General features: G+C 35.1%; 1 protein-coding gene across 1 annotated transcript; it reads right to left on the bottom strand.

Annotated features, from left to right (window-relative positions):
• Positions 1 to 327: 327 nt before the first annotated feature.
• Positions 328 to 26,968, bottom strand: LOC117337244. The gene is made up of 4 exons (XM_033898131.1): positions 26,584 to 26,968; positions 10,027 to 10,153; positions 7,972 to 8,188; positions 328 to 2,569 (listed from the first exon to the last, which is right to left on the bottom strand). Exons 2-4 carry the CDS (start codon positions 10,129 to 10,131, stop codon positions 2,520 to 2,522), a joined length of 372 nt encoding a protein of 123 aa, XP_033754022.1. The 5' UTR covers positions 10,132 to 10,153; positions 26,584 to 26,968; the 3' UTR covers positions 328 to 2,519.
• Positions 26,969 to 27,258: the final 290 nt, after the last annotated feature.

Genomic DNA, 27,258 nt, shown 5'->3' with positions numbered 1-27,258 from the left:
TTCTGCGGAATTCACCCAATATTCAAACTTTACTTTTGTTATAAATCATAAATGACAAATTGAATTAAAGAATTTTAATGACATACTCCAAAACATTGACACTGAAGTCTATCGAAAAACAATTGGCTGGTTGGTCCCTATAAACGAGTGAAACCTAACAAAGATATTCGTAAGCAATTAGGAAGACAGTCACTTTGAGTGAATTCGCAGTGAAAAGGTCAGAGGGGCTACGAAGAAAGGACGGGACACGTGTTATTCACGGAATGTGTAGAAATATTTGTAATCATTCATGCATATCGTGTTGAATAAAAAAAAAAGACACGCTTGTTTTTTTCCGAAAATATTTAATTGTAACGATTTCATCATCTAGTAACACTCAACTTTTCATAAAAGAAATATAACAAATTAAACGAACAGACAGTGTAATGAACATAAGATACAACTAAAATTCATGGAAAGGCGATATTCTGTTGAATACAAATTGAGTTGAGTACAAACATAAAATAAAAGGTAATCGTACAGAACTCTTTCAAAACGCATTCATATTTAATTTTTCACAATGTACATGAACATCCACATTCACCCCTTGTTTCAGTCAATAATTTTAGGTGTTTATAAATGCCAATTATGATTCGGGATTTTCCGTCGATTTAGAATCGGCCATTTCCGTCATTCTTCGGATGCACAACAAATATAGATTTCGTCCCTGTTGAAACCTGTTTCGCATACATTTCAATTTGACGTTTTTTTTGTCACTTTTTGTCATCTTTATTTTACATTCCATATTGATTGATGGAAATAGATGACTGTAATATGACGAGAAATATATACATCCTTCTACGAGTCTGCCTCTTTCGTTTTGAACATAATGTATGCCATTTAAAGTGATTTAATGGAATTTAAGATATTGGTGTCAGAAGTAGGCCACACTAACCTTTAAAATATTTAAATGAAAAGTAGTAAGATGTATAGAGTATGGTCATATATCAATTCCTCTTAATATTTGCTTTCCTCAAAACTTTGTGCACATTGCACCAAAATGCACATTTGTTTTGACGTGTATAATTATTTTGAGCCAATGTGCAATTTACTTAAGATTTGCTTTTCGTTCGAAATCAATTCATCATTTATTGATATTTCAATATTTCACGTGAACGATCATATGTATTGTAAAGATCTCTTTAGCAGTGAAATGATTATCGAACTTCTAGCCTACATGTATATGACGTCGACAGAGGTGTTTAGATTGACCAATCAAATTGAGCCTTTTATACGCCACACGGTATCTCATACTGATAGACATCTATTTTCATATAATTACAACATAAAATAAATAATAATCTTTGGTTAAATAATACACATCTTTTGATTTGTCCATATCAAGCATATATTATACAATTTCTATTCTTTGAAATGATAATGAAAAAACATAAAATCACATAAAAAAAAAAAAAAAAAAATCCCAAGGTTTAATGTAAAATGAAATAAATGCCGAATGCCTACATGAATAAAATATATACTATTCTCAAGACCTCCCACGCACACATATCGAATGTAGTATATAACACCTAGTAATAATATTTCATGGAATCAGTTTCATTACGACAGTAGAGATACTTATCGTGTTGAAAAGCATTTATTTATTTAGTAATGTTTAATCAACATGGATCCGTCAGCAACATTACAAGTAATTGCATGAAGCCATTATAATAAATATAGATGTATTTCCTGTTGATTGCAGAAATAATTAATTAATTAAATAAACACCTTTTCTCTCTCCTAATTGGAATAAAACATCCCTCGTAGAGCGTGCCGCTTACGAGCCTCGTCTTGAATTTATAATTAAGGAAGAAATTTAATAAAAAAAAATAAAATAAAAAAAGGAGAAAGATCATTAACGGAACCGGAAATGAACGGTCTCCGTATATAGGCACTTTGTTTAACGACACCGGGGCCCAATTGATAGAAGCCTGGCAGGCTCAAAGTGTTTTTCTCAATATTTGTTTAAAATATAATTTTCATTGAATTAGAATATAACTTTGTCTCTTCCATTTTCTAAATGAACTGATTATGTGAGTGAAGTAAACATTTAATACAAAGTTCTTTTTTAAAACAGATTTTAAGCAAAACATGAGATTTTTCGGGAGTGCGATACTCCGCTGTCAAGCTAACAAAGCTTCGAACAATTGGACCCATTACGGTAACCAACATAATACCTATTTAGCACTAGAAATTAAATAAACATCATCAGACATATCATTCAGTAGTATTCCCACAGTTTGGAAAAGTTCTTCACGGAGAATATATATATTTTTTTTCTTTTTTTTTTCTTTTTTTTTTCTCTTGAAAATCGTAAAGAAGACTTCTCAGTGTAAACGTTGGCAAGTGTTGCTCCCCCTTTTACGAGGTCAAACACATGAACCCTTGCGTTTCCATGGAGACTGTTGGTATCACGTGATGATGGTATCCTGATTCTGTTTTCACAGTTTCAGTTATTCAATATCTCCGGGATTCTGTTCTCAGTAAGAGTAAGGCCAATACATCATCATGTCATTATCTCGAAGGAATTCTGGAAAATACGAAAACGAAATAATAATCAATAAATGCCATTAAAATGAATTCTTATTACTTTCTCTGCAACATGAGCAAAACTTTTTTTTCAAATTACTATTCATAACAAAAACAAAGATACGTGTAATTGTAAGGCTGATACTATAAATAGATCAATAAACAGACCTAGTATGTTCACAATCCAAAGAAAATGTGAGTCCAAACCCAGTGATATTAACCGTAATATGTTGATCGTATGTGATAATCCGTTCAACTCCTAAATATCAAGACAGGAGAAATATCTTACAGAGGACAAATCCTTGTCACGGCACCAAAAATGTAACTAGTTAGATATTGAGAATCGCAATAAAAACAAATGCGAAGAAAAGAGCGAATTTATCGCAAATGCTGTGTAACTCCGCTATACTGCAACGTGTTTCTTAATTACACTGTCACTAACTATTCAAAGAGTAATTGGCATTGTAAAATATTTCGATGGTAAAATGTACATGCTCATAAAGAGATGATAGAAAGGTAAAAATCTAAATATGTGTTGGCGGTATGTTGGAAATAATAAAAGGCCATCATACCGAAGTCACATTTATCAAAACAGGGTCGATGTATCATTGAGCAGAGAAAAAAACTCGATCTCGATGCTACATTCGCCTCCACCCCCACATCCTATCTCCGCTCGTGAAATTGGATTTAAAACGTGGCCAATTACTTTCTGATGACTTCGGGTGCCTAAAAGACTTTAACCGTCCGTCACTTCCGGGGAAAGGTATTTCATTCTCGTTAAACTGACGATACAACAAAGCTTAAATTCGTTTGAATAACAATTTCAGGAAAGTGTAGAATAAAAAAAACCACAAAAACATTTGATTAAAAGAGATTTCGGGATTCATGTTGACACCTGTCATAGCACTACTGTGTACGTAGAGTAAAGTCCCTATATGGAAGACGACTTCTGTCCGTCTTAAGGGATCATCATACGAATTGAATAGTAATACAAACAAGACAGGATAAGACAAGAATGAAATCCACAATAATCAGAAATGTCAACAAACTGTGGGATTATGGGTATTTTCTTGAAAATATCGACAGTGATAAAAAACCCAACCGTTTTGATATTTTTAAATCCTATACCCGCTATCGTTGCGTGGATAATTTGCATTGTTGCTTCTCTGTTTTAACAAAACAAGTCTTAACGTAGCGCAATTGAATGAACGCTAGTCATGATATCTTCCGTGAGATGGCGCCATTATCGCCGTACTCAGTTATTGATATAATAATTGTATGTTTCCTCCATGTTCCATTTCATTCATAACTCCAATCGATCGCTTCCGGTCGAAATCATCTCCGAGATATCAATAACAATTCGCATTGCCAGCATGGCTTAGAAATATCAATTATACTTTAATTTGGAAATCTAAAAAAATCTATGATATTTATCGATAAATTTGAATCGGTATATGTTTATACATTGTTTTTTTTCAACTTTTCGGTTTGTATTTTGCTGTTTTCACTTGTTTTGATTCTTTTTAATCGTAAAGAATTCAAGTTGACAATTTTATTGGAGAAAGCTGTCCTATACATGCTTCAACTGTGGCCTTGCATTATCTTGTTTACCAGATACTTAGGGAACTGGTAGACGATGTAAACAACGTCACGTGTAATCCATACTTCAAGGCCGATCTAACAATTAGAGTCGGTCCCGGTCCGGAGAATTGTTATCAATATTCAGTCGGTTGTACTTTCTCATTGAAAATGGTAACACTTATATATGCATTAGAAATATTAATATCTGTTTACACAAACATTACCGGACTTCCCTACATCTATTTAACAGTAAGTAAATATATACTATGTCACAGTTCAAACTAACGAAGTCTTCATCAGCTGAAAGCTTGAATGGGATATCAGTTTCAGTAGAGAGTAATTGACCAAGAGTTCATCAGCTGTAAATGGCAATCAAGCGGCTTGTTATTTATAATAGCCGGAAGACTATTTGGCATGGTTCTCGGACAATGGCTATCAAATATCAGTCGCACCACGTTTTGAAATGACTTATTGGTAGCATGGCAGTAAAAATTATTCATGAAAATATTCCATCTCTTATTTGTAGAGAACGGTCACGTGATTCGTGGTTTGACCAATAAAGCGAAAGAAAAGTATATATGTTCATGCTAAAGACTATGAAATCCAATGTTGAAAGGCTATCAAAACATTTGATTTATGTTGTTTTTCAAATATTCATATGCTTTCGCTGTACATGTATTATTACCACGATCTCTGGCCAAGATCAGTCCTTTTGAATTGACCAAAGACGAGATTGTTGGTATATTGAAGGAGATAAATGAATGAATGATTAAAATAATAATACAACGCAACATGCGATAAGATAAAAGATTAAAATAATAATACAACGCAACATGCGATAGGATAAAAGGTAAATTAAATGAGGATCATTTTATCAAAGAAGTGTTATATCAAAAGTTGACTTTACAAACGAAGAGCATCGTGTCTAGATTTTTTTCTGCACAGTGATGGCGTTATATCGAGGTTTCCCTATAGTGTGACAAACAGAGAGTGTTATATCGATATTTAACAGTACAAACGAGGGATGCCATACCAAGGTCGTTTCTGTACAAACGAGGGGTATCAAATCGATATTTCATTGTATGATGATAAACGGGGAAATGTTATATTGAAGTTTACTGTAAAGTGTCAAACGAGGGCGTTATATTGAAGTTTTACTGTAGAGTGACAAACGAGGGACGTTATATTGAAGTTTACTGTAGAGTGACAAACGAGGGACGTTATATTGAAGTTTTACTGTGGAGTGCCAAACGAGGGCGTTGTTGTGAAGTCTTAATGTTGAGTGACAAACGAGGGCGTTATACTGAAGTTTACTGTAGATTGCCAAACGAGGGCGTTGTTGTGAAGTCTTAATGTTGAGTGACAAACGAGGGCGTTATATTGAAGTTTACTGTAGAGTGACAAACCAGGGGCGTTATATTGAGGTTTTACTGAGACTGACGGGTGCCGTTACATAGAATTTGATTACAGATTAAGAAACTTAGGACATTAAAATGTCTTTTAATGTTATATAATCATTGCACTTAATTAAATCATTTTTAATCATTCTTGCATACTGAGGGTTTAATCTATTATACATTAAGTTATGGTCATTATTCACTGAGCACATATATGAAATAATTTCGTACGGAATGAATTGAACCACAGGCCAAATAAAATCAGGCGACGCACGGGCAAATCATGTCTGGTGGTAATGCGTTTATTTCCTGACAAATGGCAACGTTTCAAGTCCTCGTTAAAAAGATCAGATACATTTATAAAAGCTATGGCTATCAAAAACTATATGTTTATATTTACGTAACCCTTTGATCAATGGAGATATTCAACCCAAATATAACCATGCTACTAAAAACAGATCCTGTTTTGAAGTACAAGGCCAGATAGGCCAATAGTATTGTATGCATTTTCCAATCTCCACACATAATTTTTTATCAAAGAGAAATTTATTGCTCCCCGGTGTTTAGGTAATTATTACTTGATGTGGCTCCTATCCGAACTAATAACTGATCCTGCCGTGCAAATCACGTGCGCGTTAGTATATTTCCGAAAATTATGTAGATAGACTCGTTACAGATATAGTTTGATATGACGAATACTGGTTTAAGATCTAAACATCAATACAAGGTATATGTTTTAGTATTTCTCTTTCCAGGTGATAACATTCCAATACAAACTAGCACTGTGCTTGCCAGTTCTGTTGATCTTCAGAGCGTTTTGTACAGGTGTACTGCTGTAACGTTTCTGTACAAGCGCTAACGTGAGAAGGATTTGACAAATACGAAAGGCGATGGTTTACAACTCTGGGGAAATCGTCCATAATTCAATTAGATGTACTTAAATTGTATACACAGTTGAAGTACCGAGCGAGCATTGACACGACAATTTCCAACTGTGAGGAGGCAAAAAAACAATGTAAAAGTACTTCCCGGAGCCGTAGTTTCGCATCCTTCGAATCGGAGCTTTGGTTTAACAAGCCTAAGGGAACAATGTAATTAGTTTCGTGCGAAAATTACTAATTGTTTTGTGTTAAGGAACCGGGCGTTTATTACATAAACGTATATACCATCTGTTTGTGTTTTGGGGCTAATCGCAAATTAAAATATGTGGAAACTCTGCGGTCTCGTAAAGATATCCCAGAATGCACCTGTAAAATAATAGTTTGCTATTAACAGTACTAGCTAACTGTGTTTGACACAGACTGCTTACGGCCAAAGTCACCATCTGATGGCTTTGCGCCATATGTATAGCCATTTAATGGCATTTGAATTGTGACGCCACAGCAGACGGCCGTGCGATGCTAGTAAGCACCGCAATCTAGTGACAAGAGGAACACATGGCTACAGGTAGATATTTACCGTCTACGACCATTTTATAGCAGTGTTAACAATTACAGTAAAATAGTTATCTAGGTTTTACTGTCTAGCGACAAACAAGGGCTGTTTAATCTAGATTTTACTGTCTAGCGACAAACAAGGGCTATTTTATCTAGATTTTACTGTCTAGCGACAAATAAGGACTGTTTTATCTAGATTTTACTGTCTAGCGACAACCAAGGGCCTGTTTTATCTAGATTTTACTGTCTAGCGACAAACAAGGACTGTTTTATCTAGATTTTACTGTTAGCGACAACCAAAGGCTGTTTTATCTAAGTTTTACAGTCAAGCGACAAACAAGGGCTGTTTTATCTAAGTTTTACTGTCTAGCGACAAATAAGGACTGTTTTATCTAAGCTTTACTGTCTAGCGACAAACAAGGGCTGTTTTATCTAAGTTTTACTGTCTAGCGACAAACAAGGGCTGTTTTATCTAGATTTTACTGTCTAGCGACAAACAAGGGCTATTTTATCTAGATTTTACTGTCTAGCGACAAACAAGGGCTGTTTTATCTAAGTTTTACTGTCTAGCGACAAACAAGGGCTGTTTTATCTAAGTTTTACTGTCTAGCGACAAACAAGGGCTGTTTTATCTAAGTTTTACTGTCTAGCGACACACAAGGGCTGTTTTATCTAGATTTTACTGTTATCGACAAACAAGGGCTGTTTTATCTAGGTTTTACTGTTATCGACAAACAAGGGCTGTTTTATCTAGATTTTACTGTCTAGGGACAAACAAGGGCTGTTTTATCTAAGTTTTACTGTCTAGCGACAAACAAGGGCTGTTTTATCTAAGTTATACTAAGTTCTTCCTAGTTTTAATGTACATATATTGTGACATACAATGGGCAGTATATCGACGATTTGCTGTAGATTGACAAAACTATTGGTGTTATATTGAAGTTTTACAGTAATGAATCACGTTAAGCATGGCATCTCTAGCAACTTACCCCATCGATCTAACACTCCGTTGTGGTCAAGGTCGTGACGTAATTGCTGTGCCCCGAATTTCAATGCTTCTTCCCATGATGCACCATTTGCCAAATACATAAGTGAGAGTTCTAATTTATCCAAATATCCGTCAAAATTGAAGTCGTGTTTGTCAAAAAAATCCCTCCTCGACCTCTTCCGGTGTCCATAGGGATCCCAAACACCAAATCTTGATCGCTGATGGAAAAAAAGCAAACATTTAATTCACTAAAGTTTTAAAGGATTTTCAGCGAATTTAGATTCAAATTTAATGTAAGTACATTTGAAAAAAAAATGAAATATATATTTAAATACAATACCAAACAATTAAACAGCTTACTTTAACACTAAAAAGATACAAATGAAAGTTTACAGATATATCATTTTGAGTTTGACAAATCATAAGAAATATGGTTCTAAACTACACTTCCACTATCCGCTTTCAACTGCAGGAGCATTTTCATCATTCGGAAATCACCGCAGAATTTCTTTTTATTCAAAATAAAATAAATATGGTACGGAATTTAACAACATCAGCATATCATTGTCCAGATGCTCTACCAGGGAGGCTGTCTAGCGAACCCTATTCGTCGAAACAAGCACTCTTAAGACAAGACATCTATTCCAGAGCCAAAAACACTGCAGGGGTGCTCTTTAATTCTTCAAGTTACCGTTCCCAACCCGCTGAGTACGGAACTAAACAAGTGTTTGTCTGAACTATTTATAGACTCGAAGTACATCACACAGTCGTTAGCAAGGTCACTGACCACAGGAAAGCTTTTCTGGTAACACTTTAAATTTACTGGCAGCTCATTTGTACATATAAAAAAAAATAGATTATTTAACCTTTGAAGGTTCTATGAATTTCGCGTGTGTAGCTTTATGCTTGGGAAAAGTAACGTAATTCGCTCTTTCACGACCCGCCTTTAACCAAAAGGATTGAGCGATTTTGTAATACTTCAAGTCCCCTTAGCGCTAACAATAACTAATGTTATGAATATGTTTATGAATCTTTTGGTAAAATAGGTGGTTTACAACTTCTGTTTGTTTATTTTGTTGTTTTACGTCATTACAATGGTTAAGGTAATATGTGATTACGTCAATCAGATGACGAAACCACTTAAAGGCTATTGCCATACGTCATCGCCATGAAATGCTGCATCTTGGTAGCGAGCGTGACGCCCAACCACATTGTACTGACAATGGGCCCGTTAATTATCACCGGCATCTCATTTAAACATCTAATGAAATGTCATAGACTTTGCATGTGTTGTTAAGGGAAATATACCAATCCCAACAGAAACAAACATTAAAACAAATATTAAGTCAATATTGACCGCAACTGTTGTTCAATAAAACACAACGACATGTTGAAACAAACGAAAAAAGAATAAAATTTTGTTAGGACATATTTCATACGACATCAATTTTTAGTTAGAAAATATAATATGATACCGGAAACAGCATTTCATTATCGTAGCTTAGATTTCCAAATTAACGGCCCAGAACTTTTGGAACATCAAATGAAACTATTCAAATGACAGAAATAAAATATTTTGTTGATTGCCTTAGCGTGATATATATCGCGTGAAATCAGCAACAGGTTCGATATCCCTGTGGCCGCTTATGAAAGTACCAATAAATGCCATATCAGCGAAATATTGAAGTTCAAATAAAAAATACGATGATATAAACTATTTGGAAACAAAGAATTTGAGTAAACTGGTCATCTGATGCTGTTGGCGCGTTTGAAATGGTTTTTAAATCAATACATTTTATCAAAACATTTTTTTCTATTCTGCTGCTGTAAATAACTGAAATTTTGCGGATAATTATTTTTTCGACTGTTCTTGAATCGCTGTAAACACGACGATGTCTGTTCAGGGAAATAACTGAAGACTCGTGATAATGTTCTTGAAATATGTGAGAAAATCGCGGGATTAATGATTTTTAATAAACATTTCACGAAAAAAGATACGACACGGAATATATCTTATATAACAGTATACATAAACTATGAATGAAACCATGCTCACCTTTTGCCGCGAAGACACCGAATCCTTGTTTTCTGATTTCAAAGGTAGTGTAAATGCAGCGGCTATTAGACAGCACGTGAGAACCGTTAAAGTCCTAAGCATCATCTCTGTTGAATTGGTTCAGTGCCTGGAAGTATACAATGCAGAATTTATAGTCAACACCGTCGCAACCTGAATGAACAAGCATTCCTTAAATCAATACAAACATTGAGGACACTCCCTCTCATTCAATGATGATCGCTGATCTAGAAGTCTGAAGAAGGAAACACATCTGTCTAATATTATATGTCCCTTAACGACACCCAAGGTCAATTTGTTTTAGAAATCAACTGTATTCATATCTGTCTGTGTTAAATCATCGCCATCTTAAAAAATATACATTAATGTGCCGTCGTGCAAATGCAACATGTTTCATTTTCTTCTTTTCGTTAATTTTATATCCATTTGCATCCCAAACCGTCTCGGCTTAAAAACCTAAATCTTGTATCGTTCATCCTCTTTGAGATAGAACAGGAATTCGAAATCAAGAGAAATGGAAAACTCATGTTCTGAAATCAGCATGCAAAAGGGGATGGTCCAGAAATGGCAAAGAAGGGACGTAAGGAATGAATAAAAACCTTATAACAATAGAAAATGTAGATTTTCATCAGGACTCAATCATAGGTCATTCACCGCTAGAAACTAAATGTAGAATCGAGGAAGCCAAAAGAAAGCAGAGCACTTATCCTTACATACGATAAAAGGTACAGCAACAGGTTTGCAGGCGTGATGATTTTATAAACGATATTGACCGAGAAGTCGGGATGGATTTCCATGTTTAAGGTCCATATTGCATGAATGTTTTCATCTGTTTCATCTAAGTTACTGATAGTTAAATTTTACTTCAAACATACTGAAGTTGCTGTGATTGGAAATCTCTAAACTCTAAGATCTAAAATCTTTAAGAAGTTCAGAATACCGCTAATTCCATGTTAATAGAACAAAATGTCTCCTTTCTGTCAATCTTTTGTTCTTAATTGTCAATAATTTCTCTGTTTTCGCCCATTGAAACGTACATACATAATTACTCTGTATTCTATTCTGTTACCTTGTCATTACATTGAAATTTTATCAAGGCGGCAAAAAATGAAAGAAAAATATACAGTTATGTTCAATCTAAACTTATGTAGCAAGCGACAACACAATTGAATAAGATTTTTCTTTTCTTTTCGTGGAAACAAGAAAACCGTCATATAACAGCAATGGAGTTGACATGGGTGACATCTTCGCCTCGCAATTTATCTCTTATTTTGATATTGTGCATTTATGTAATTCACGAGTAACAACAATTGCGAGGCGAAGATGTCACCCATGTCAATTCCATTGCTGTTATATGGCGGTTTTCTTGTTCATATTTGTGTTTGGATAATGATAATAATATATCTTGGATTTGAAATATCCCGAAATACAGCTAAAATGATTCAGTGTTTAAATAAGGAAAATTCTTATAAATGAATAAGGCTGGTTTTACTTACATGTGTTACAATAAATTTAACTAACATCTGAAAACACGTTCTTCCATATTCTTGGATGTAATTAAATCGATGATGCATTTTTGCATACATAGTTACTTTGTCGTTTTCTTATTTTTTGTACTTGGAAGGGTCGGCTATCATCGGTTTACTATACATAACACACCCACATTAAAGCGAATCCAAACGAATTTGATTGCAATTCCCTACATACCCATTAACAAGCTACGTGATTGATCATGGGATTTCTCAGTAAACAATTAAAATACAGGATTCAATTTCGGAAACCACTGGTTTACACAAACCTATCAATCATACTTTACATGGCATCGCCTCACCTTAAAATGCACTTTTCGTCAGAGCTATTTGAGACGTGCCACGCAGTCAAAGATCATTGCGATGTAAAAATGTACCACTATGATCAGACGGCAGATACACTTTCAATTTTCTTAATATAGCTGCAATTTCATTTTATTGTAACTTGAACTCCACATTTATATATTCAACGACTTGGTTTGGTAATGGTTTATTCTGGTGATGAAAAGTTTAAATGACAGACTTTTTTTTCTGTATAACTTTAAGGTCTATTAACATTTAAGAATCATTTTTTTCAGTATTATATCAACTTAAGGATATATATGATATCCTCCTATTGACATACATTGTACGTTTTCTTTTCAAACGTTTTCTACGCCACAGAAAAGATTTAAAATCCGTAATTAGTCAAAACCTGCTGACATGTTTAAAACGTACGAGGAAATGAAGGATATTTAGCAGGTATTTGAAGGGGAAATAACTTTAATATAAACCACAGAAAATTGTATGGTTTCGATTGCATATAGCCTTAATCTGTATCAGATGGGTAAATTGGATTCATTACAGTCAAATCTGAATCCAGACTTAATGTTTGTCTCTCAGCTGAGATTTTCACTTGATAACGAATTGATATGCATTACACTATCTTATACTAATGATAAATAGCAGTTTGTAAGATAGATAGTAGATAAATTCTTAGGGAAAGGGCCAAGATGGCTCTGTCGATATAATCTTCTTGTTATCTCGGGTGAAGATCCGAGATATATGGCTCGATCCCTGTAGGGGTTTATTTGTCTTTCTCATGGCAGATGAAACCATAAGCCATCATTTGCTGTTGTGGTTGTGTCCTTGGACAAGACACTTTATCCCAATTGCTATGAACAGCATGTAACGGACCTCCCGTATGTTGTTCAGTCAGCGAGTCACCAGGACACCACGCCTCGAATTGACCTTATTGTAGAGGCGATAATACCAACAATGACAAACAGGGATGGTCAATTTACGTATTATGGAGGACACCTTTATACTCCGAAAATAGATATACGGGGTCGGATAAGTAGGAATAAAACGTGTTAAGCCCAGTGTATACAGAAGCTGCTTAACGGCTTTTTGTAAACAAACATTCAATGGGATTGGCATTACAATAGTTCATTGTTATTCATTTTAAGCACTCGACAGGACAATGCTCTCCACGTGCTGTTAAATCATAAGAACACTTGCGATGTGTCAATCAATTAGATAAACAGTGTTATCCGCAGTAATCAATTGCACATTACCAAATATTAGCCTCGGTTTGGTAAAGGAAGACGGAACCAGCCCTTCCTATAGAAGCAAGGAACAGGAGCATTGCCGTATCGTTGAAAGAATGTGGAGTTGGACATCTTTTGTGTAAATGCAATAAAATGCTTGAAATTACCCCCAGCCGTTCCCAGATAGATTTGAACTAGTAGGAAAATAGTCATTTTTATGATATTTGAGCGAAGCTGAAAGAAATCGCGAGCGTTTAAGCAGACCAAACAGTGCGTACAGGATATTGATATGATGTTTGTTTCTAGCTAGCTAGCTGACCGGTACATTACCGCAAATGGAATTGGTTTCGTTAATAGATTAAAAGTGATTTGTGCCATTACTAAAATAAAGAACATCTTTTCTAGACGTTTATTGCTTGGATCTGTCATACACGGTATTTATTAAGATGTAAACGAAATTGAAAATATGATTGTATAGAAAGACTATAGTCTAGCTTCCAGCCTTGTACGCATTGTATTTTCTATTGTAATTGACTCAATATGTATCGTATATCCTATATTGTGAGATAATTCTACACAGAACAGCATATTTATTGATATAATATTTACATTTGGCACCACATTCTCCCATCGCCTTAATGTTAATCTTGACTGCATCTATGAGTCAAGATCACATGACGTGGATGTTACCTCATTTTGATCAACGTCATGAACTGCTTCGCTATGCACTACGTATGAAACAAACGCAGCGAGGATAATAATTGCGAGCGATTGCGTTATTATGATGTCCTCTAAGAGCTCTGTTGATAATCGCTTTGTACTGTGTTAAATGTTGTCTAAAATAAAGAAATATAAACTCTGAATGGACATGTTTTCTGTTTTGGTTTCCGCGCACAATAGATGAGGCCTTAAAGTATCATAGCATAAAATAAATAACAGAGCAAAGTTTGAAGAGTGTTAAACCGCGAAAATATTCGCTCGACACTATTTTCACATGTAAGAGTTACATTATAGTTTTGATGTCTTTCATACATCCGTGAACGTATTTTGATCACTAGTGTTCATATCTTTTTGCGTAGCGAGGACCTGGACTTTTCTTCAGCGTAGATATAAGAAATTACGGTAGGAAACCTGACTACTCTTTGTATTGAAACACTATATAAAGTAATGACATCAGACATTACACATCCCGTTCCTACCGGTCCTAACTGATATTATGTTATTGATTGTTTATTGAAAGTGTCCCTCTTCTTCATTATATATGAACTATTACTGATAACCCAGCTTGTTTAGTCGTCGCCGGAATATTTACCGTGATATTTATTCCTGATACAATCAACTACCTCGGGAGACATGGCATTCTACCTGATTGATGACGTGGTTTACAGGTAATATTTCAATATCCTTTTAATCTGCAAAAAACGTGTTCCCTGTAGAAATACCGATTCGCCTTTCGTTTATTAAACGATGCCGCTTTAAAGTGTTATGTAAATTAGCTTGATGGCTTAAACCTGGTTGTGGCGTGTTACTGATAAACACTGTGAATTGTGTAGGAGTATATTACGCTCGTTAGTTTTATCGCTGTAAATATTAATGCGCAGCAAGTAAAATAGGCCCTGTCAGATAGACACTTATCACACATGACCTCCAGGGGGAGATAATCACTTGGTTGTTATAATAATGGAAATTAAAGTGTATAGAGCCCATGTAAAGACCAATCCAGGCCGCAAGCTGTTTGTAATTAACAAATCTACGATGTAAGTTGTCAGGGGCTAGCGTCTCTGTGTCAGAGAGCTGACGGAAATGTCGACATCCTTGCTGAACATTCTGTGGTTTACGCAAGTATGTAGGACGAATCACAGCGACACCGCTGAGAAAGTATACACTTGTACGATGTTTTTAGGACTTCTTCATATACGCTTGTTAATATTGATACGGAGTTTGTAGTTAAACATTCCCAAATACACATGAGAAATGTTACGATTTTCATCAATGTTATATAGTTTCTTAATATCATTTCCATCAACGTTATTTTTACACCAATGTTATTATTTTCATCAATGTTGCTATTTTCATCAACTACAGTTTTAGTGACATACTTAACGTTTTTTTTTACAATGACGTCATATCGATATGCTTAGAACGACATAGCTATCAGATATGTGATACAAAAATATACTTTTAAGTGATTTGGTTTAAAATTATTTACTTTTCATATCTAGCATTCTTTGTCAAGAATGTTGAAAACGCCATTATTGTCCAATTTGTTTTTGATTACACTTAACAATGCATTTCTCTTTGTTATTTTCTTTAAAACGCCATTATTTCTTTATATATCCCGCGCCATTACGCTGTTTGAAGAAAAAATAATGAAAAAAAACCAAAAAAAAACAAAAAAAAAAAACAAAAAAAAACCCCGCAAAAGTGTAGATTAATGTATGAAATACAATTTATAGGTAATCGGATTGCAGTATGCGGTTGTGCGTCTATAAATGAATTACATATTCATATTCGGAGATCAACCGCACCTGCTTCAAGTATTCACAACAGTGTTAATATGTCTCGTAATATATATATATATATAGTGTATATATATATATAAGTACCAATTATCCTCATTCATTTTGTCAGCTAATCAGTTCATAACCTAAAGCACCTGAAAACAAAAAGAATTGTGTCAGGAATGCTGATATTTACCCAGTCTAAAGCAGATGGGGATTCCGACATTACAAGAACATCAACCCTTTGACATGTGACCTTGAACTTTCATTGAAACAACGACCTCGCGTGCTTGTCTTGGAAATAATCATGTCAGGCAGTGTTAACATAACTCCATACACGTGTAAACCAACGAACCTGTTTTATTGTCAGTGCCAACCTCATTCCAAAACAAGAAAACAGGCCTGTTTTACCAATACCAAGGAAAGTTGAGAAAATATTAATATGATTTAAATACGTTTTCCAGTCATACAGTTTTCCTGTTGAATAAAACCGTTTCTACTTTAGAGAGGAGATTCGAGAAGAAAAGAATATAATTAACTCTATGATCTATTAACACATGCTTTTCTGTCAAGTCTATCAGGCTATACATTCAATACCCGAGGCAATAAACCCCCGCCAAAAACGTATTTATGTATAATTATCTACTGCTATAAATATGATGGAAATGCTATTTATCTTTTATTGCTGATAGTGTTTGATATCGTAGATGCCGCGATTAAAAGTGTTCTTGTTAGCTGTCTCTAGGGTTAATGTGAGAGCTCTTCGGGAAAGGAGGTTCAAAATACATCAAACGTAACCTCTCCATACTATGCTTTTCTGTGTTCCACTTTCTTCCGACCTTCCAATATTAGTACCATGATCAGCTTTCAATTAAAACCATCAAAATTAAAAGCCAGCATTAATGGTGTTTAAAATGCATATGCGCACGTAAATATTGAACTACTTTCGTAGTTTTTTTTCTAAAAGTGTTGATGTTCAGGATTTAAAGATTACTTTTTTACATCTTTGATATTTAAGTAAAAACCATGAAGCTGACCCTTCTACGAAAACGTTTGTTCCTGAAAGAGTAATTACTACAGTACATGTCTGTGGTTTTATTTAGTTCACGATGTGACACCAGTGCAGTTTATAGAAGGACTCACGCCCATTGACCCCAATATGAATAAGCTCGATAGCAACATTATGATAAAATACCAATTTTCAGTCTTTATGCTGCAGACATAAAGGATTCCTCTGTAGTTACAATATGGAATGTATCCAACAAGTTGCAGAACCAAACGCGAAACTTGTCGGCAATCTCAACACAGCAGCATGGCTCTCTCACATATATAAAATGTTCTCCCTCAGGTAAAATGATACATGAAGGATTTTAACATTTGTTTTGTAATTGGAGGTTATATAATATTTGTAGATGTCTAAATAAGATCGTTATTCTTGAATACGTTGGGTTTTCAAAGTACCTCTAATGAAAACGGATGTGAACTTATGAGATTTTAAAGCAACATTCTCAGCGAACCCGATGCTTGACACGAAAGCTTGTTTTCAACGGGATGATACGGAATGTTTACATGATATGACCTGTTAACATCACCCCTAATGCAATATCTGTCTAAGATTACCGATAATATCATAGTATTACCCAGTACCATTACATAGACGTCACAGCCGCTGTAACTCGTTTAGTGATACGACACAGAGAGACATCTCTAACTCTAACGCTCTTCACGTCAATCCATGTTTACCGACCATTGTACATCACAGTGCTTTAAAAGTCACTCCATAACGTAACAATGGTTCATTTGCGTTCATATCCAGGAACGTCACATGGGAAGAAGGATGACGCTATTTCAATACCCATTAAGCCGTCAACAGGATATTGAACTCTACTAAATGACTAACAATGAGAGGATAATGAAGGACAAGCCAGCGACATGACAACCGTAAACAGCAAATACTTCCTACTCACTAAATGGAGTCAGTCATCAATCATATTGTATCAAACAATGGTTTCAGCGTTTGGGAATCGGATACAATGAGCTTAATTAAGTTTATATAATGCTTAGAAAATGCTTTAATTAAGTTTTTGCTGCGTGAATTGACTTGCTTTGGTAGTTTTGTTTACAAAATATGATTAATTTATATTCAGTTCATAATACAAAAATATCAGTTGTTCAGAACAATGTACGTTATCATGTTATACTGATGTATTGTGGAATAACTTGATCAAGAATAGAAATATAATACAATATCTAAGCTTCAGTAATATCACGGGGGCTTATAGCTCATATGATTTGATAAATTATATATTTTATATAGTGTATAGGAGATTTAGTCTTGAAAAAAAAACAAAAAAACATAAAGAAGGGGCAACATTTTAACAATAAAATACGTAAACATGGTTTTAAATGATTTCTTTTTTTGTTTAAAAATCTGATTATACAGAAACACATAATTTAACGACCCTTTTTTCTCCTTGATATCTAAGAATGTCACTGTTGGCCTATGAATGCCATTTCTTTCATTGATACTTGTTTTCAGTTGTGTATTTACCTAATTAACAATAATTGGAAGTGTTCAAACGATCAGTACCTCTTTGTTGCAAGTGGCAATGGAGAAAATTATATAATTGCTAATTTACTTTTCCGGACGTAATATCCTAATCGAAGTTCGCCAAGCCAGGAAGTAAAGTATTTTATGTCAGTAACATTTCCTTTGACAGGAAATAGAACATACATAATAAATGTTTCTGAATAAAAAGGAACTCGGTATTAGTTTTGCGGACAGAGGATTATGTAAGGATTGTTTGTAGGGGATGTCAATTCAAAGTTGACCCATAAGCGTGTAATATTTCATGGATATATATATAACCAAATTACAAGAACGGCCTCAAAGGAAGTTTTTGCGACAATGTACTTTTCACGATTTCCGCGGAAAGAGCAATATTTCAGCTTAACACGGCTACGAAATGTTTAAGCAGAAATATAAAGTGCCCTAGTGCGAATTTGACATAAGGTGAAAATTATTTAAAAAGAACTGTTAAACGATAAATAACAACGCCAAAACTTTTTCGAATTTATCAAGGCATTAGCGAATATATGGTGGCAACCAAATGGCAGGAAGAAGTATCTATCTGCATGTATTTCACAATATTAATGTTGACGTCTGAAAAGTAATTTCGGATTAACTTAAGCAGAAAGCTTACATTGCAAAACAATGGATCGGTTTCTTCTTATTTGGAACTAGCATATGAAAACACCTTTTATACAATTGATACAGATTTGAAATTCTACCTTTCAGGCATAAGATAGACCATTTTGCAACATAACAGAGGATGTTCCAATTTTAAGACATCAAGCAAATATTGCTAATAATCTGCGGGGCGGTTTGCTGGATATTTCACCAAAAATAATCTTTAGTGGAAGGTAGACTAACTAACTTCAATTCACAATGGCACGCCTAATTAATAGGTTATTGTTGGCAGTACAGATCTGCGCTGCGCCTGTGAAGCTCAACCTCGGCGTCTCAAATGCATAATCTACTTTTGCTCCGATAGTGGTAATCATTTGGAACCGTGTTCTGTTGCATATTTTCGCAGTGCTAACCACTGAGATACGTTCACAACTGAAGAGATAGTGATGTACATTTACGAAGCATGAATGACCAACAAGTGCCAAAGAGAAAAACGTACGTACTACACACAGACAGTTGATGTAATGATTTATAACTGCAGAACATAAGATGATAAAACAGAGTCAAACGGGAAAAGTAAGGGGGCTGTTATGCATTCAGACGATCCACTTAAGTACGCTTTGATAGTAACAGTTGTCACCCACCGTACCACTTCATGAGAAACTGAATATTGCTTAGAACTTAGACACTGATATTCAAGATTACATTCATGATTATCATTTTGTGTTAATGTAATTCACCATATCTTTGGAAGACTATCATTGACGCATTTCACGGTATCCTTTCGCGTAGTATACATATAAATGTCAGTGTGTATTTAAATTCGTGGGAAAAAAACGTAAATAAGAAAACACCTTCATATCGGTATTTGATAGCTCTTCGCGTCATTGTGATAGGTGTTGCACGAGATAATGACGTCATTTGGATTTTAAACTAAGATAAGAAGATATGTGAAGTTGACCTTTGAACCCAGTAGTTGCCAAATGCATCATGTGATGTATTGCAAAATATTTAGGTGTGAAAATGATCACATGAAAATCACAACATTAATATACGGTGTTCACGGACAGATTCTGTATATTATATTAGTCCGAGAAAAGGCAGATGACATCCAATGTCACAGTCCATAAGGTTATTTATGACAGGATGTTGTCCCTAATACATAAATATATACAGAATATATATACATGGCCTGATTCCAAGGAAATTAGATAGTCCCAAGGGAGACAAAAGGAGATTTAATATAATCTAATTATAATTTTAATGAAATATGCTGTGAGGGACATTTGCTTTCATATTCACGAAATATCAATAAACCTCCATTGAGCAAATACGTAATTCTAATGACACACGTCATTGAATGATGTGAAGCAGGTGATATATATCAAATGTTCTTGGGAATCCAAATGGAATCCCCATCCGATCACCATAATCTAACGACATTACATATCATAACAACCGATTCACGTGACGTAATACATAACATGACGTTAAATGTTTGTACTCTTGTTCCAGTTCCAGACCAAGGAATCTAACTATGAAGACCGATTATTCTCCGGACAAACCATCAGTGCAACTAAGTGCTTAGTAATTTCATTTTGGAAAGGTTTCAGTACCAAACAAGATTTCGCGAATACCAAAATGGTGATCAGCGAATACCATGGCGAAAAAAAGAGCAAAATGATGTAATTATATTGAGCGATCACATATTTTCAATTATGCACGCCTGTGTTTTATCCAAGTCTGTCGAATAAATATTCACGTCTTGTTCATTACAATATTAGCTTAACGAAATCTCAAATGTTACATGTACTATATAGTTGTTACATTTCACGGAACATTCCATCACGTGGTTATCCCAATCAGGCATTGTTCGCGGGTATTAATTTTCGCGGAAACACATGCCTATTTAACATGGTGCAGTAAACGCTTCTTAACGTTAGTATGTATTTATATATACATATGTCAATATTCACTGGGTATATATGTTCGCGCTTCATTTCAAAGAGTGTAGACGCAGCGAAATTAAATCCCCACTAAATATTACCACATATACAGCATGTGACGTTTTCATTTTTTCATTATCAAATTACATATAGCTTCCATATATAGATAATAGAACAGTTATAATTACTATAGTGACCAGAGGTCAACACGAGAGAGGTAAACACGAGACAGGTCAACACGAGATAGGTCAACACGACAGACGGTTATGGCTATACTACATGTATAGCTGTGATACTTTACAAGATAAACGTTGATTTGAGCTGCATTGATTGTCTTCTTTATTTACGTGTTCATTTTTGATAGAGCTCTTTTGAAAAGGAGACGCATTACGTGTTTTAGGTATCGTTTATCCTTAAAATAAATACTAATTTTCGATACATCATCATTGTTGATGGGAAAAAAACTTTCGTGCTTTGTAAAGCGTTTTTATTTTGACTGTATACTACTGGCTAAGATGAAAATTCGCCATTCCTAATCATAACATAGATACAACTAACTGGCTAATCAGTCTCTTAGCATGACGTCCCAGTGTATAGTACATCAAACCTCTAATCTGACCCTTGACCTCCCACCTTAGGATGACCTTGACCTCAGAATCTACACTTTCTGTGTGTATGTAGGTCATGGCCTAGTGCATATAGCCGAAAGAAACCAAAGAAAATATTTATTCTTGGTTAAATCAACTACACTGGACTGGGTTTTTGTTTAGGTGGCAAAAACGTATTTAATTAGCGTATATCTTGTAAGTTCTTACATAATCTCGTATAAACGCAAACATCCCTTGACAGGTGTACCCTACTGTTTATGTTACTGTTTGTTTATATCATCTAGTCACGCATTTACGGGCAAAGGCTTCCATCGCTTAACATGCCCTACAATACAATGTAAAAGGGGATAGCTGTGTGGCGGCACGCCACTGTGAGAGAGCGCTACGGTAATAGCAGCGAACAGCGAATCGCTGAGAGGGTAGTTCGGTGGGGATAGAAATAGGAATTGAAGAGGGTATAAGAGGTCACTTGAGAAAATCTTTAAGTACGAGTCAAAAATAATTCAGTGTGAGAAGTAATTAATACGATGGTTTATACAACAACATTTGAGATCGAGTATGCGGTGTTAAAACGTGTTATACAGTATTAGGGAGAACTAGAATTCGTTTTAATACGAATGGAATACGCTGATAAGGTGTGTGTACATGGCTGGGAGAAAACAAGAACACTCGCTTCATAACGAGTGGGATGCATTTGCAAAGAAGTGATAGAAATATGCATTTCAAGAAAGATCGACAAAAAGCTACAAGTAACTATCGGAAAGAAACGCGATCATAACGAGAGCTATACACAATACACATTAGCTCCGTTAATCGTTATGAATTTAAATAAGCAAGGACATAGCCTATACCTGAATAGGCTCTGTCTGATACTTTGTACATAAAAATACATATAAATATATACAGTAATAAGTATTAAGAGAGTACTTACGATAGTTTTTAGTATTAATAACAGTAAGTTTCAATTACAAATGCTATTTGGTAAGTATGACGAATGAAGTGTAGTGAGTATGAATTAACAATATGGAGTATATTGAAAATAAAAGAAGTTTGAGCTTTAAATTTGAACATATATGATAAAGTACCATTCCTTAGAGATTTTTGGCGTAACCGAATCGGTATTATGATAAAAAATTAATCTACTATTTCTTTGGACCATGGCTGACGATACAAACTCGCAAACACAAACAATTCAAAATTTCGAATTAAACCAACAATTGAACGCGAAACATTCACAGAAATACATGTTCACTTGATTTATATAACATGAGACTGAATGAAAATGCATCATACTTAAACGTGTTTAACGAAGAGCAAGGTCAATGACAAGATCGCACACGCCACCATTACACCCGTCTTTGTGTGGGCGCCGTTGTCAAGTTCACAACAGCTACTAATTTGAAGGTATGTCGGATGAGATGCTAAGTTTCTTATTTCACTCACTGTTACATAATTTTACCTTGAAGCGTAATGAAATTTTGTAATAGAGCGACGAGAACGGTTTGGATATTAAACTTCTTTACCAGGCATAGATCAAAATCAGTTTAAGTTAGTAGAATACGATCTTTTAGAGATGGTAAGATCAACATAGTCACTTAGGAACGGTAGGTACTATGCGGTAAGCTTTAGCAGTCATTTATATACGGTAAGCTCTTAGCAGTCATTTATATACGGTAAGCTCTTAGCAGTCATGTATAAACGATAAGCTCTAGACAGTCATGTATAAACGGTAAGCTCTAGACAGTCATGTATATACGGTAAGCTCTAGACAGTCATGTATAAACGGTAAGCTCTAGACAGTCATGTATAAACGGTAAGCTCTTGACAGTCATGTATAAACGGTAAGCTCTAGACAGTCATGTATAAACGGTAAGCTCTAGACAGTCATGTATAAACGGTAAGCTCTAGACAGTCATGTATAAACGGTAAGCTCTAGACAGTCATGTATAAACGGTAAGCTCTTGACAGTCATGTATAAACGGTAAGCTCTAGACAGTCATGTATAAACGGTAAGCTCTAGACAGTCATGTATAAACGGTAAGCTCTTGACAGTCATGTATAAACGGTGAGCTCTAGACAGTCATGTATAAACGGTAAGCTCTAGACAGTCATGTATAAACGGTAAGCTCTAGACAGTCATGTATAAACGGTAAGCTCTAGACAGTCATTTATATATGGTAAGCTCATAGCAGTCATGCATAAACGGTAAGCTCTAGACAGTCATGTATAAACGGTAAGCTCTTAGCCGTCATGTATAAACGGTAAGCTCTAGACAGTCATGTATAAACGGTAAGCTCTTAGCAGTCATGTATAAACGGTAAGCTCTAGACAGTCATGTATAAACGGTAAGCTCCAGACAGTCATGTATAAACGATAAGCTCTAGACAGTCATGTATAAACGGTGAGCTCTAGACAGTCATGTATAAACGGTAAGCTCTAGACAGTCATGTATAAACGGTAAGCTCTAGACAGTCATGTATAAACGGTAAGCTCTAGACAGTCATGTATAAACGGTAAGCTCTAGACAGTCATGTATAAACGGTAAGCTCTTAGCCGTCATGTATAAACGGTAAGCTCTAGACAGTCATGTATAAACGGTAAGCTCTTAGCAGTCATGTATAAACGGTAAGCTCTAGACAGTCATGTATAAACGGTAAGCTCCAGACAGTCATGTATAAACGATAAGCTCTAGACAGTCATGTATAAACGGTGAGCTCTAGACAGTCATGTATAAACGGTAAGCTCTAGACAGTCATGTATAAACGGTAAGCTCTAGACAGTCATGTATAAACGGTAAGCTCTAGACAGTCATGTATAAACGGTAAGCTCTAGACAGTCATGTATAAACGATAAGCTCTAGACAGTCATGTATAAACGGTGAGCTCTAGACAGTCATGTATAAACGGTAAGCTCTAGACAGTCATGTATAAACGGTGAGCTCTAGACAGTCATGTATAAACGATAAGCTCTAGACAGTCATGTATAAACGGTAAGCTCTAGACAGTCATGTATAAACGGTAAGCTCTAGACAGTCATGTATAAACGGTAAGCTCTAGACAGTCATGTACAAACGGTAAGCTCTAGACAGTCATGTATAAACGGTGAACTCTAGACAGTCATGTATATACGGTAAGCTCTAGACAGTCATGTATAAACGGTAAGCTCTTGACCATCGCGTATGAACGATAAGCTCTAGACAGTCATGTATAAACGGTGAGCTCTAGACAGTCATGTACAAACGGTAAGCTCTAGACAGTCATGTATAAACGGTGAACTCTAGACAGTCATGTATATACGGTAAGCTCTAGACAGTCATGTATAAACGGTAAGCTCTTGACCATCGCGTATGAACGATAAGCTCTAGACAGTCATGTATAAACGGTAAGCTCTAGACAGTCATGTATAAACGGTAAGCTCTAGACAGTCATGTATAAACGGTAAGCTCTAGACAGTCATGTATAAACGGTAAGCTCTAGACAGTCATGTATAAACGGTAAGCTCTAGACAGTCATGTATAAACGGTAAGCTCTAGACAGTCATGTATATACGGTGAGCTCTAGACAGTCATGTACAAACGGTAAGCTCTTGACAGTCATGTATAAACGGTAAGCTCTAGAAAGTCACATAAGTACGGTAAGCTTTAAACATCAATGCATGGTATGCGTTATGCAGTGGTTAAGTAACACTGAGTAGCAAATATTCTAACAGTAAGAAACGTTTAAGTAAAGAATGCCTGTCGACAGCAAGAAAATCAAAATACAAATACTCGTACAGGCAGAATTTGCTGGAAGAAATTACGTAAAGAGTGAAGATAAAATCATTATCCTCAAGCTAAATACCATCTAATTGTCCTGACTAAAGATTGTTTTAGTTTGCTTTGTCAATGTTCCATTTAAATCAGGTTAGGACGAGCTATATGACTGATAAATTAAGCCGACAGCAATCTTAAAATAACTCCACTCGCACATGAAAAAGTGATATCGTTTTTGGCGTTACAGCCAACTTGTCGCTCTGGTTTCCCTATAACCGCCGTATCGCTATCAGTTTATAATGAACATTAGGGGATACCGTTTTGCCTACTCTAAGATTTGGCAATAACCGATCGGAGAATTAAATAATTTTTGAGTGATGGGCTTATTCATAACATATGGTATGAGTTTTAAATGATTCGAATGGAATTTTGTTTATGTAAGTAATTTCACAAAGGAAATTGTTTCCATATCCACATACTCGTTACATAATCCTACTCCGTTAGAAAAGAAAACAAGTGGTATTTGGTATGAATTGATGCACATTCTTAACGGAAGGTTATTTAAATTACATATTCCTGTTTAATGCTCTTACATAACGCTGTTTATTATTTTTTTATATTGATAACATTTTCAAGAATCCCGAAAATGCAAACAAGATAAAAATTTAATATACATTTTCACAGGTTGCCCTACGCGGTTAATCGTTTCTATGTAAAACGCCTTCTCTAGAATCATTAGCCCAATTTTATAGCGATATACAGGTGCCCTGGTATTTTTACATAATACATATTGTTTCGAGTCCTATCCGAACGATTTATTTCTGGTGACAAGTCTAAAATTGCAACATATTGATAACTTTTTGACTCTAACCGGAATTGATATTGCCACATTGCAATTACATGTACATTGTACGAAGATTTTCGATTCAGGAAGACATCCGGAAAATATTTCCGGATTAATGAAACATACGTAACATTAACACTATGTGTACCTGTATTGATGACGGATACATGTTTGTTATTTTTTCCACAAAAATGATTTTTAAACAAAGAAATAACAATTAATAATAATTAATAATCAATTAATAATCAACTATTGATAATTAATCATTTGTATCTACTAGCAACGAAATAATAAGTTAAGTACATACATTAAAATTATCATCGTTTTAGTAGCTATAAACGCATTGACGTGGAAATTGATCATTAGCCAACGCCACTGAACCGCATAAACGTGTTTTTTTTCATGAATAACCGGCTGTAACTCCCCGATCGTGGTGACCTTCAGTCTTACTGCTGTATGTGTGGTGATGTGTATAAACATTTAAGTACAACGCAGATAAAATATTGTTAATAAAATATCAGAACAAATATATAAAATGAGAAAATATTATTTGTTAGGATTAATATCAGAGACAACAATAAGATTTCAAATCGAAAGTATAAATGATATATATATGTATATATAAATAAAGGAATACTTACAATGAATGTATTTCTTCCCTAAGATGTCGTCTGTAAAAGAACAACACGATTTTCTCTTCTCCTTTTCTCTGGTGAAGTCGAGTAGAAATTTTCAACTGGATTTCTTCCCAACTATTTACTACACACAATCGCCGTGAAATCTTATGACATAATACAGTTGCTGAAGTTTCCTCCCCTACAGAGTATAGCAGCTTGTCCCAGTTGACCGTAGATATATACCTCTGGCAAATTATACACAACACTGGCCTGCCGAGTCCTCTACAGTCGTTTTATATACCAAGGCCAGTGGTTCTCATCCTGTGGCTCGCAGAAAGGGGGTGGCGTATCGAGATAGCTATTTAATATATTCCTCGTGTATTCACAATAGACGTTGAAGGAGCCATCAATAATGAACCTAGATAATTTGCATAACATGTTAACATGTTAACATCAACTATCCCCTCATCTCCCATCCCATTGGTACGTTTAAGTGGGGCGAGACGGGTGGATGAAATTGACATGTAACATAATGGGTTGTATATATCGATTGGGTACAAATACGGACCGTATCGTTTTGGATGTTAAAACAAATTACTTCTGAAAAACAAGAATATTTATGATTAATTCGCCAAAATTTATCTAATGATGGCATTTTGACATTTCATGATGTATAAGTGCTCGTTTATTGGTAGACGG

The sequence above is a fragment of the Pecten maximus genome, chromosome 1 (genome assembly GCF_902652985.1).
Source record: "Pecten maximus chromosome 1, xPecMax1.1, whole genome shotgun sequence".
Lineage (NCBI taxonomy): Eukaryota > Metazoa > Mollusca > Bivalvia > Pectinida > Pectinidae > Pecten > Pecten maximus.
This window is presented reverse-complemented; position numbering and strand designations above follow the sequence as displayed.

Bases quoted from the DNA above. Each gene is read 5' to 3' on its own strand.
- LOC117337244 (XM_033898131.1), bottom strand. From the start codon at position 10,131: ATGATGCTTAGGACTTTAACGGTTCTCACGTGCTGTCTAATAGCCGCT. The intron at 8,189-10,026 runs GTGAGCATGGTT...TTTTTCCATCAG, and splicing joins CGGTGTCTTCGCGGCAAAAG to CGATCAAGATTTGGTGTTTG. The intron at 2,570-7,971 runs GTAAGTTGCTAG...CGTATTTTCCAG, and splicing joins CGGAGTGTTAGATCGATGGG to AATTCCTTCGAGATAATGAC.